Here is a 13365-nt window from a genome sequence, read left to right on the forward strand (position 1 = left end):
CCATAAAAAAAAAAAAAGCGAGAGAGAGAGTTGCTATGGATCCTTGGAAATAGCTTTACTCGTCTTGAAGCATGATAAAATGCTAAGCTATTGGCTGTATTATTATTTTTTTCTACTTATTGGATGCAGAAAATGCAAAGAACCATCTCATAGGGATACAATGAACTCTAAGGGATCGTGGATCATCATATAACATATGAAACGCAAAAATGCCCTACAAGGGACCAATGGAGAAACATCACTTGGTGTTTTTCATACAGGAACCACCACTTGAAGAGCCTCTAGTATCTTATCGTCAGTCTCAAACTTTATTGGCTTCTTATCTCTACCAATTTTGACATACTCAAACCGCTCCTTTAAGTCTTCTGGAAGATTTGTGCTGCTGCTCCACCCAAGTATTTCCTTGGCAGTTCTTGGCTCTGCATAAAAGTGCTGTAAAACACAGATGCTGCACATCAGTATCCTTAATGGAATGCTAAGAGCTAATAGATGTTTGGAATCCTGTAAAAACTCTAAGTTACTTTGGTTTGAGGTCAAGATTCAATCCAAATAAAATATATGTTACTGCTTAGTTAGTTCTTTCACAAACTTCTTTCCTTTTACTGTTTTTAGTCCAAATGCTGTTATTTGATGGCCAGGATAAGTTAACCAAAATGATAATTACCCTACATGATTTATATTATCCTGCATATGGCTCATATATTGTTGTAGTAACCAGATTTCCTTTACAGTTTATAGTTAAGTGATTAAAATAAAATACCATATTACGGAAAGGAAATGCTTTCTTCGCATCAACCCGATTGTAATGAACAATTTTGACTGAGCGCCCCGCAGCTTGAGCACAGAGATTGGCCATTCCATCCAAAGTCACAGCACGATCACTTACACAGTTGAAAATCTTGCTGCTTGCAGCAGTTGGATCTTCAACTGCTGAAGTGAGCATTGAAGATAAGTCCCTAACATGAGAGAATGTTGGTGAGTTGCATCCCTGAGTCCGGAATTGGAACAGGTCGGTCACGAACAATACCTGTACATGGTAGATCTCAGTTAGATAAGAACCTGTTGGAAATATAACTGGTATATTTGTATGAATATAATGACACAAATGATTGGCTTCGGGTATGTTGAGTTCTTATAAACAATTATTACACCCACAATTAGAACTAAACATAACAAAGATACAGATAAGAATTTTACTTACAATCAAAGAACCACTCCTCACAATCCTTGTTGTTTCCCGATCCAATCATGTACTGGGGACGGAATACTGCCCAACTACTGAAAACGTCTGCAATGTATTTCTCCACAGCAACATGACTGGCGTCAGCTTTAACGGCGTCCTGCAAATTTTAGCATTGGGATGCAAAATGAAGCTAGATGAACCCAGATTATTTAGCTCAGTAACAGAGAAATGTAGGAGTCCTAGTGGTGACGCATTATTTATGGTAAGGAGACCAGCATACTGTGCCTGTGAGATGGAATGTAAAAGCATTGGCTTTACGCATGAGCCGACCTTTGGCCATACACAAAACATACACTATGAAGCCTTGATTTTGCTTGTTGGCTGAATAAGATGTGATTGTTTTACGGAGAAACTATGTCCTCACTCTTCTCAGCCTGGTGCTAAACTGCTAATGGTATACTCAGTTTACAACTTAGTTTCGAACACATTTTATAGATTTTGGTGGCAGTAAACTATAAGATGAAGAAACATACAGATTCAACTAAAAAATCGTGAGTGTGTCAGACAATAAGGACTAATTCAATTTTGTACATGCACAAAATTAGACAATTTGTTTAAGACCTAATAAGTAACTTAGCAAACCATGAAGTTGTTGCATACTGAAAATACTCACTATGAAACACATGAGAATTCGACAAAACAGAGCAGAAGCATACAGCATACCCCTTCAACATGAGGTGGCTCATCTGTTTGCTTGTAGATCCCAGCACTACTAATGTACAAAAATTGTTTGACGCTGGCACTCTTTGCCCAGTCCACCACAGGCCTGCTTGTTAAGGTTTTCATGTTAGGTTAATACAACCAAACTGCATTAAAGTATGAGAAGCCAGAACGCAGCAGCTTATACACGAAAAATGTACTGATTTTATTTGTTTTTTCATTCCAATAATAATAACGTAGCTGAGGCCATGAGAATGCACACAAATTTGATCCGAGATAATGATCAAGTTGATATATGGAGTGATCAATACAACAATAGATCAATTAGAAATTTGCATTTCCTTTTTCTTTTCTTTTTTAGTAGGAAGAGAACAGAATTATAATTTTCTAGGGCTGACAGTTTTCAAGATGAGAACCATCAATAAGATTGTACTACATAGTAGTCTGAGTTAGCATGCAAGTCAACCAAATAAGGTAAAATGCTTTCAGAAATGAATGCCTTAAGCTATGGTAGCAGTGTTTGATCAGTTTTCTAGCATGAAAGATACTCGGGATCAACAGATTTTGTAATTTCACTTTGTTCATTCATTAAGAACTAGAACTGATGGACACTAAGCAGTTAAAATCGGTTTTCGGAAATAATCGGTCTAGGAGCAATATGCGATTAATCGGCAATTTAATCAGTTATATCGGTTTTATATTATTATATACAATTATATAGTAAAAAATTAAATATATAGAATAGCAACAACATTAAGTCCAATAAATAAGAATTAAGAATCAATTTAGTAAAACATTGACTATATCCCATTCCAAGTAAATGTTGCAAATACCAAGTACAAAATGACAAATGGGAAAAAGTTTAGTACACACATTTTTCAATCAAGTGGAGAACCCACATAAGATGGTCTAGATCTAAACGGTCAAAAGCCTACAAGGTCGCAACGTGTCAAGTCAAAATCATGTAAAGGGTCGAATTCTAATTTGAGTTGAAGGGATGCCAAATTGCCAACTAAGTAACAACACATGTCACCCTTTTCAGCATGGTTTTGGAATTCACGCCTTCTTCCTCCTCTTACCTTATTTCTCCCAACCCTCACACCGTGCAACCTATTTTTCTATCCTCTCTCTTACCTATTTCTCAGTCCTCAAACCAGCCTATTTTCTTAAGTCATTCGCTTCATAGTTGAAGAGGGGAAAACAAATGTAGAAAACACTAGCTCTGGAATAATTCTTTTGGTAGAAACAAGTCTGTAATCGGAAGTGTTTGATACTCTATTACTTTGATTACGTTTTTTTTTCTTTTCATTGTTGGTTTCGATAAAATCGGCGAGATTTTTTTTCTAATGCGCCCGAGAAATCGGTTATCTCGGTCGAAATGGGCGATTATAACTGAGAAACCGGTCAAAATATTATCGCTCTAGTACCGATACGTGATTAATCGGCGATTTAATCCGACATTAACTGCTTAGGATGGACATCAATGAATCCTAAAGAGACTGTTACGACGAAGAATCGGTAGGAACAAAGACTTCCAAAACTAAGTAGCTACCTATAGCAAGTGTCATAGGAAGGAGTATGTGTAAGATATTGAAGAAATTTGCGTCACAAGATTGAAGAAAGATACTCAGCATAAAGAACTGACATTTGCAAATTCTAGTTTGAACACACAAGTTTTACTGAACTTTTTCTGTAAAAGAAACACTTGAAATTTGATCTATGTAATTTGAAGTGAATCGAAAGAAATGAAGAAATTGAGTTGTCCTCTCCATATTGCCTTGCCACGGTGCCATTCTGGTTATTTTTTAACAACTTGCTATTTAGAAAAACCCTAATCGTAAATCCCTCGAGCGAACACAAAAGAAGAACTAGGAATAGATGTGAAACACTTGCTGGTGAAGCTTGAAGGGAGACATTCATGGCAGATATAATGCAATGTAGAGCATCAGTTTTGACACTATGAAGTCATGAACAAACACAGAAAAATGAAATGAAATGCTTCTATTTGGTTCTAGTTTCGACTGCAATGACCTCAGTTTATAGAGGTGAGATTAGTTTGTTGCAGAATTCTGAGCTGGAATACATTAGTTTACAATGACTTCTAAATAGTTCTAATCATTTAGTGTTATATAATAAAGAAATCAAACTATGAAACTGATGCTGAGCTGGTTGTTGACTCGCATGCTGACTTGTTTACATAAGAGTATAAAACCCTGTAATATCATGAATAATACTCTGATAGGGATCTGTGATTCTTAACTCTAAAGCAGAAAACAAAAAAGAACACAGGATTAAGAGCATACTCCTTCAAGCTTGCCAAGAGAAAGTTCCAACTTCCTTCTTAGCTGAGTTAGCTCCAGATTTTCTTTAGTCAGTTGATCAATCTGATCATGACAACAACTAAGACATATTACTATCACGATAAAAAGGAACAAAAACAAGAAATAAAGGTGCCTATTAAAAGGTTGAGTAGATGATGACCTTCCTTTGGGATTCCATATACTTGTTTGTCATGTCTGACTCAGAGTTAAACATGCATGAGTTTTGTGTAAAGGACCTCTTTCTTCCCTGTACGATTCAATTAAGACAGTTGAAAGAGCAACAAAAATAGCTTAATAGTACTTATTCAAGCAAAAGGAATAAGTTGACATCTTTGATACCTTGGATAAGAACTCTTTTAGGGTTTTTTGCTGCTCGTTCAAAATTAGCATGATAATCTCAATTTTCTCTTCCAAGGTGTTACCAGTTGCTTCCTCAGGTTTTGTCCGTGTTCTGCTTCTTCACTTTCACTAGCCTCTACAATTACAGGCTCCAAATCTCGACATTGTGAGACTACCTTACCCGCTGAACTTCTGATACGTTGAGATCGTCAAGGGTTTGCTCTTGCCTTAACTTTTGAGTTCAAGTTGGGTTTTTTCGTGGAAGGATTAGAGTATTGAGGCTGATAAAACATATGAATATGATTACTTAATCCCAGAGCAAAGGAAAATCTACAATTTAGTTTCCATTACTAAGTACCATGACTCTGATTGTGATTACCGTGTTAAACATACAAAGTGTTTGGCTTCTAATAAAACAATTCTTAAAACTCTAGGGGATCATATCTTTGTAGAGTGTAGGTCCATGGGATAACCTTGCATCCTGTGGTAATATTGGGTAGCCAAACAAGCTAGTTTAGGCTAACAGAAACCATCCATCCTTTGAAATCACATGCCTTCACAATGTTTACATTTTAGCTTACAGCTTTCCACTAGAGGTACTTTTGAAGCAGAACATAGGAAACAGCCCATCCTCTAAAGTAGAAGCTTTAAAGCAAGGCACTTGATAATGCTTTCTTTATAATGACTAACACATACACTGAAAACAAGCTAAGGTAGCAAAAATGTCCAAAGGTAGAAATTCTACTCAGGCAGTTGATAATTTATGAAATGTTTAACCTGTTTTCCTCGCTAGTGTCTCTTTCAACTATGTCATTTCTTGTTGGGAAATTTTTAAACATGCAATAAATTTGCTCTTAAAAGTATAATCTTTTAACCAAAAGTGAAAACTTAAAAACAGAATACCGAGGAATTAAAAATGCAGAACAAAGTATAGAAATTTATCGATGCCCTAACATGTGAGATACAAAGACTTGCAACAGACGCAGTAGCTACTTTAACCTCACACCATACACACACAAACACACAGAATTTGAACAGAAAACAAAAGAATCACAAAATATCATAAGTCATACCTGATCCAAAGTGTTTTCAGCACGAGTTGCACTTGCACTACCTTGTCTACCCATTTTCTCTACACCTTGAGAAACAGTTTACTAACGGTAGACAAAGAAGAAACTTCACAAACAGAAGACACAATGGGCTACTTCCCTTCCCTTCCCAGCTTTGCCTTCACTTACTCACTTTCACTCTACGCCAAATAACAAGACCTTTTCCCAGTTCTCTCTCCCAACTTTTCATGCAGTTTGCTGAGTGAGCTCTCTATCCAACATTCTTACAGTTTACTTGTATAAGTTTGATGTTAAAAGCACCATTTACTCGTGTGAACTAACTTTTACCTACCCCACTGTTTCGTGTGACGTGCCAATGACATAATTGAGTATCAATGGCATTTTGGACATTCAAACTGTCATACAGAGCTAGAGTGTGGAGGATAGAGATAAACTCCAAACAAACTTGATAGAAAGTACTGACCGGAAACGTAGCCAAAGACATGTATAGGATTTTTGGGTAAGGGTGCAATTCGAGCTGAGCCCCACTCGGCTTCGGCTCGGAGGTCGGCTTATTTAGCTCGGCTCGAGCTCGCTTGTTTAACTATATGAGCTTTTCAAAAACACAGCACTTTCAAAAATCTAAAATACGTACTAGTTTGGCGTGTTACATTTTCATAATAGAAAAATCAAACAAGTATTTAAACATATATTGTCAACATTAGGTACCTCTATTCGAATTGTTCTACTTCCTTGATGTGGACATGTATTCAAGTAGGAATCAAAGACCTTGTTTGCGTCCTTCCCCTGTCAGAGATACAAGATAGATATTATCAGTACTTCATCAAGAAGATGCCTGGTTTGTCTACGCATCTACTTGACAAATGACAATAACAAGATACAGCACAGTCGTTTACAATATCTTCCTCACGTCTCAATGACTCTGTTTGGCATCACTGCATATTAGCAAACACAGTTTGAGAGGTTTTAACTGTCATGGTGGGTGATCCCACCACCCAAATCTCCTCCAAATAAAAGATGCAAATAAACTCAATCTTCACATCCATTTCAAAACTGCAGAAAGCTTTGAGCGTGTCTGCAGCCTATTTGGAGACAATTTTGGTCTTCCAAGACAACCAGAGCCCTTTATTCATTTGTAACCAGAAATGTTTGCTAAATTTCAGGTACCAAGCTGAGTCAATATTCAGTTCAATAGGAGCAAAGGATGCATTACAAATTAATAAGTGCAGAGGAAGCATCTGTATCTGTATTTCGGTATTTCCCTAGTAACAAGAAGACACCAAATAAATACTACAGGCTAAGATTCTGGCGGTAGGAATTTCACTAAGGAAACCTCTACATGTCATGTACCTTTAAGTTACCGTCTTCTTCAATGCTCTCTTCCAAGCCAGCAAGTCCACCAAATGCAATCAATAGGTGACTGCGCACATGATACATTCAATTAGTTAAGCACTAAACGGATGAAAGATAACAATATCCATTCAGCTGCATAAATATTAAATAATGAAAGATAATTCAAATTATAATTTTTCTTTCTTTTTCAGTTTTTTTTTTAACATTTTTTTTAAAATATAGATATATTTTTTTGTAGGAGTAGTTTAGATAAACACATCCACCGTCCTAAGAGGAAACCATCACAGTCACTGGTAAAGGTAAAGCATCAACCAATACATGCATATCTGAATTCTTCATACCTCCGACTAACTTATCAAAACTGACAGTTCCAGCTGAAATCCACTTGTTCATGAGACAATGTTGGTAGGGGACCAACTGGAAACAACACTACTCACCGAAGTTCTATTCTCAAAAACATTGAGATCCTCAATGAGTTTGACTTATAACCATCCGGGCATCCAGTAGTTGACCCACCAACACAACATGAGCAGTCAGGATTTAAGAGTATGGGATACCACTATGTAGCCCTAAACCTCTATTCGAATCACAAATTAGAGTTACTAGATTCATGTAAATGTAGATGTAAAATCAACAGTCCTAGTGGCAATATTATACTTCAGGGATCACCGATCATGTTACATATTCTTATTACAGTTTTGCCCTGAACTTGAGCAGAGACCAGGAGCAACACCTCGGGAAGAATATATGCATGACCCATAAAATAATCTAACCAAGGAAACTTCGTTAGCTTTGCATCCACATGGACATGGCCATGTACCTTGATTTTCAACATTTACCAATAGAGTGTCAAAAAATGTGTCCGATTTCATTTAAGATTGGAAAGAATTGAGAACATAAGTGAATCACAAGTGAGTCAAAGCGGCACGAGAATGGAAGCACTTATTATAGCCTTATAGGTAATTAGGTACTATAAGGCATTGATAACTTACTAACTTTTTTTTCAAGAGGTACACAACAATTTGGGTTTTATTAGAAAGGCCATTTACTTTTTCATCAGAAGAAAACAAAAAGGAAATTCCTAAGAAAGTAACACAAGGTGGTACGCTCTGATGAGTTGACGGATACCTGAATGTCGGTATAGTAAGCTCTGATGACTTAATAATGAGACCGTGCTCGGAAGTTCCAATAGTGTGATCGTATCCACCCTATATGAATCATCAGAAAAGGAAGAAAGAACTTTCAATAGTTAATAGAATTATAGCCTTAAAATAGATACAAGGGGCTAAATGAATGAATACCGTGTAAGGGCAGTCCTTAAATACAGAGCTGATGTTGGAAGCATATCGAACTTTGTACCCCCAGTACAACCCTGCATCTTCTCTTGGCATGGAGGACGGAATAACTTTGTGCAAATGTTCTAGACAAATGGATGTAAGGAGTATCAAACTTTAGTACTGATATGTTCAGTATGAACTAGAAGCAGTTTTAAATATGAGATTATAACATATATGGAAAAACTTTTTCTCCAAACCAAAAGAGCATTGAATGAGGTGTAAGTAACAAAAAGCAAGAACGATGACTGACAGCAGTACAGAACTACGACATGCTATTTGTAATAGCTACATTGGCATTAGGACTGCAGGAACTTAAATAACTTCAAATCTTAACTGGTAGGAACAACAGACAACAATATCATTGCATCAATTACGTTGAGAAGTATGAACTAAGCCAATATCTTTGTGATTTGCCTCAAAGTATGATGCACCACGTGTACATAAAATTAACCTGTGTAAAAGAAAAAAAGAATGAAAGATTCATTTCTAATTCATACACAATATTCACATATATGGTTTTATGACATCGACACCATGTCTTGATTTCTGAACTAACAAATTATGGGTAAAACTAAATGCCACCATTCATGATCTAGGAATATGCTTCCATTAACTTATAGGACTACTCCAGTACATGTGCAACTTGTGTCAAATATGAAATCATGAATACTCTGAAATGACTAGACCCCCAGGCCCCCATCCCCAAGAAAACAAAGACATGAATATTGTGAATCTAATGAGCCAGTACTTCTATCTTAATACAACATCAAAAAGGAGAAACAGATAGACAACATACACCAATTTAGACCAAGTCAGGCAAACATATATAACTAGCACACAACTACTTCTATAGAGAGAATCTAGCAACTTATTAGCATCACATCACAATTTTAAACTCATAGAACACACTACCAAGCTTGAGAAGCAACTCAAACTAGGATAAAAACATTTAAAACAAAAATTAAATGAATTACCTGTTCCAAAATGCCGGTTGGTTCCCATGGCTACAGTTACCCGTATTCTGGGCTCAAGTGTTTCATCAACGACAACATTCTGCATAAATTCCCACTTAATCAGTACGCTAAAAAAATTATTAGAATGTTAACACTCTAGCACTGCAACATCCATGAAATTAAGTATAAATGATAAAGAAGAATAATATTTTGGAAAGACTTGCAACTCATACTGATGTAGAACATTAGTACGTTGTTTTCATGTTATGGGCGTGAGCCCCATTAGTGGAGTGCAAGCCCATGGTTCGAGTCCATTAGTTAGTTTAGTTGGACACATGTCATGTTACTATTGGTTTATGTTTTCTAGGTTTACTTTAAATAACGGACTTGTAGTTAGGGTTTCAGTAGTTGTGTTTATGTGTGTTATGAATTATTAAGTGATTATCAATAAATTTGAGACTTTTAAGGTTTTATAAAATGTAGATTTTGATTAAGTGTTGCTTCCGCAACTTCAATTTATTTTATTTGGTATCGGAGCAGATTAATTCCAGGAGTTACTATTCACTTGCATCGCTCAATCAAAACCATTGCTCACTAAAATACCGCTCATCGGATACTATTCATCGCTAAGCATCGCTTCATCGCAAATCCAATTTTATTCTTGTAGTTTAAAATATGTCTACAACGTCAGAGATGAAGAATTCATGGAGAACTCATGGATTCATATTAACCCCTAGAATTCGGGTTGCTCGATTAGAAGAGTTGAAAGAAACGTTAATGCAAAACAGGTTTGATCGATTAGAAGAAGCAACTAGTCGACTGAGGAAGACTATGGTGGAGCTTTTGCAGCCCAAACCCCCCATCATTGGTGGAGCTTCTATAGCCTAACGTAAAACACCGATTGTTATCGATGACAACAAAAAGAAGGAAGGAACTTCTGAAACCGTTGTGTTGTGTCTTGAGCGTGATTACAAATGCTATCAGCAACAGTGCTCACCACGATGGGCTTGTGACAAACAGGTCCAAGGAAGCCTACACACAAATTCTTTTGGGACGGCTTTTAGTGAACATCAATTAGTTGTTGGAACACCAATGTGACATTCTGGATTTGGGCCTTCTATATCGCATGGGTCAGTACTCTTCAACAGTGGTTATGTGGATCCTTTTCTGCCCAACATTGAGACATTTTCTCTACGGCAAAGCAGAGAAATACAGTGCACATTTGTAACATCGTGGTGCATTATTCCCTTTGTGAGTAGATACAAAGCCAAAACTCGAGGTCGAATTCCTCCGAACCCCAGGAGGGTGATGTATACAAGAATGAAGAGCTTTTGCATATTGGTCGGTTTTCATGTCAACAAGCTTGTGGACAAACTTCTTCAACATGGGGAGAGTGATGTAGAACATTAGTACGTTGCTGTCATGTTATGGGCGTGAGCCCCTTAGTGGAGTCCAAGCTCATGGTTCGAGTCCATTAGTTAGTTGGACACATGTCGTGTTTTTATTGGTTTATGCTTTCTAGGTTTACTTTAAATAACGGGCTTGTAGTTAGGGTTATTGGTTTATGCTTTCTAGGTTTACTTTAAATAACGGACTTGTAGTTAGGGTTTCAGTAGTTGTGTTTATGTGTGTGATTTATGATTTGTGATTGAGAGATTCAATAAAAGTGTGATTTTTAAGTCGTTTTTTAATTGTGTTTCAATTAAAGTGTAGATTCAATTAAACTGAAGCTTCCTCCAGTAAAAATCTACATTACATACCCTACTTAAACCAACATCAACTAGTGTTCCCGTCAGGTCTGAAGTTTTCTCTTTCAATGTAATACCTATATAATCATCAAAAGGTATAATTTCAGTTTTTACATGTGATAATTTTTGAAAGAGGAACTGAACAGAAAAACACCTTAGTTTAAGGATAAAGGATAAATATCGAGAGTGTGAAGACAATAACAATGAGGAAATTCAACAAAATAAAAGAGAACAAGTAAAATAGTAAGTTCAGTTGTAGTAAACTACAGTTTAGTAGTACTAGTACCAAGACTAGAGCTATTAACAATACTAGTACCAATGGGACTCTCTGACACTGATTTGATTTCACATAAAATGAAACATCTGAACAACCGAACGCCATGATCAAACTTTAAAGTAAGACAAGCTACTTTCAGTGTTTCACTTCTGTATCCAGTTACATAATTCCAAGTGATGGAAAACAACACGGTTGCTGGTTTATTGTAAACATTTGTTCCATTTAGGATATCAGCAGCTTTTTCTTGAAGTTTATTGTCTATGAGACCTTATGAACATACACTAGGCTTGGCATTGGCACTAAAACAGTGACATTTCTAGCTACAAGAGGCATTGACTACAAAGATCAACTAAAGAAAATCAAGTATATGGCTTACGGGCCATGAGAGATAGAGATAGAGTGTGTGTGTGTGTGTGTTTTGTATGTAAATGAGTTTGAGTGTAGGCTAACAACAATGAGTGGATAAGCTCCCATATCATGCATTATACTTAATTCTTCCCATGTTCGCATATGTTGTATCAGAACAGAGAAATTGGGAAAGGGAAAGGGCTTGATCCAGTCTACGTGCCAAGCTTTCCAACACCCAATTTTTGTTAGGTAAGCTCAATAAAATTTATCCATCAAGAGAACACTGTCACTCAATTCAAAAATGCATACTAGTCTATCGACAAAAGATTTGCAAATAAACGAATACCTGGAATCAAAAAATTGCAATGTTCCTCCAGCCCTTTTTCTGTGTTGGTATTCTATATTACCGACACAAGTCAGACTTGCTAGAATACAGAAGTTCAGTGAGCACCATGCCGAATCTCTCTACCATTCCCTTCTTTTACACTTGTTGATGGCTATATGTCAGGGATGTGTTCATAAACATCCTATTCACAACCAAAATGAAAGCAACACAAAACACATTCCTTGGAAATGTAGTACTCAAAAAAATAATTTTCATAAGCAAGGTAAACTAATTAATCAACCTACAGCTTGAAATGAGATGCCATAATGTGACCACTTAATTACTTGAAAGAACTTAAAAAACAACAAAGCCAAATCTCAAATGTCTGCATTCAGATCAATAACAAAAAAACTAGAAAAAGCACAGTTCAAATCGGCTAACAATGATGATTTCAACCACGGAATAAATTTGTGGACAAGCAACTGTTTGCTGTCCGCAGGACCTCAGTTTCTGATTGATGGAGTGGCTGCCCAAAAAAACTGTGTTAATGCCCAAAAACACTGTGTAACTGACCGAAAATGGATTTAACCAATGAGAATGTGCTGATTCGAACTCTTTCAACCATAGGCCATGCTACAGTCTATTACTAATCCTACATGTACAGTTACATTATCAGGTCTTGCTCCGGGAACGTAGGAGTAAACAAGCTGCAACTGCAACAAAAAGGAAGAAACCTGTTGCATAATTGCACAAATTTTACTAATAATGTTAATCTAATATCTCTACACTACATGATAGCCGCGTTTTCCAGAACTAACTCTCACCATCGAACAGGCAAATTTTAATCTCTCTATTTATCTAATTGAGAAGTACCTCCCTCACTGAAATTATAACCAGTTCCCCTTTTATTAATAATTTAGAACCCCCTTCTCAATTAGCCCCCCACTGTTTTTATTCCACACAATCATAATCCATTGAAACCATGCTACCTATCGATCTTGAAAGACCGGTTTGAAGATTGAACAACTGATGTGTAGCTCAGTTTGCATACTTGTAGATTAGAGAAAATGTGGTAAAGAAAAGAAGAAAACTATTACCTTGAAAAATGCAGTTTCTCAGTCTTCTTGGTTGACCTCAAGATTCTGGAGCTTCGATCCTAATTCATCCTCATTGTCAACTTCCTCATTTGATTCCTCATCATCATCATCTTCTCCTTCAAGATCATTTTCATCCAAACGCCCAAGCATCTTGGGATTTTTCTTAAACATTTCATTCAACTCATCAATTCCTTCTTCAAAAATAAAATTTCCATTAATTTCCAGCAATTTAAACTTAGGCTTGTGTATCCGCACAAGATGTCCCATAACCCCCGCCCCTTTCTAATTTTACTA

The 13365-nt window shown here is 36.5% G+C and overlaps 2 protein-coding genes across 3 annotated transcripts; both read right to left on the minus strand.

Annotated features, from left to right (window-relative positions):
* Positions 1–69: 69 nt before the first annotated feature.
* Positions 70–4728, minus strand: LOC147503375 (chloroplast stem-loop binding protein of 41 kDa a, chloroplastic-like). The gene is given in 7 exon segments (XM_086604812.1): positions 70–432; positions 761–967; positions 969–1027; positions 1202–1340; positions 1907–2009; positions 4207–4240; positions 4698–4728. Coding segments are annotated over 7 exon segments (753 nt in total). The 3' UTR covers positions 70–252.
* LOC147503376 (uncharacterized) lies at positions 4010–9503 on the minus strand. 2 transcript variants are annotated; one of them, XM_086608057.1, is made up of 8 exons: positions 9298–9503; positions 8288–8406; positions 8115–8194; positions 6984–7053; positions 6342–6419; positions 4564–4844; positions 4385–4471; positions 4010–4287 (listed from the first exon to the last, which is right to left on the minus strand). In XM_086608057.1, exons 1-6 carry the CDS (start codon positions 9380–9382, stop codon positions 4773–4775), a joined length of 504 nt encoding a protein of 167 aa, XP_086464183.1. In that variant the 5' UTR covers positions 9383–9503; the 3' UTR covers positions 4010–4287; positions 4385–4471; positions 4564–4772. The 2 variants fall into 2 exon arrangements, with proteins under 2 accessions (XP_086464183.1, XP_086464184.1); XM_086608058.1 differs by having other exon boundaries at positions 5637–6419.
* Positions 9504–13365: the final 3862 nt, after the last annotated feature.

The sequence above is a fragment of the Coptis chinensis genome, chromosome 4, assembly GCF_015680905.1.
Source record: "Coptis chinensis isolate HL-2020 chromosome 4, ASM1568090v1, whole genome shotgun sequence".
Classification (NCBI taxonomy): Eukaryota; Viridiplantae; Streptophyta; class Magnoliopsida; order Ranunculales; family Ranunculaceae; genus Coptis; species Coptis chinensis.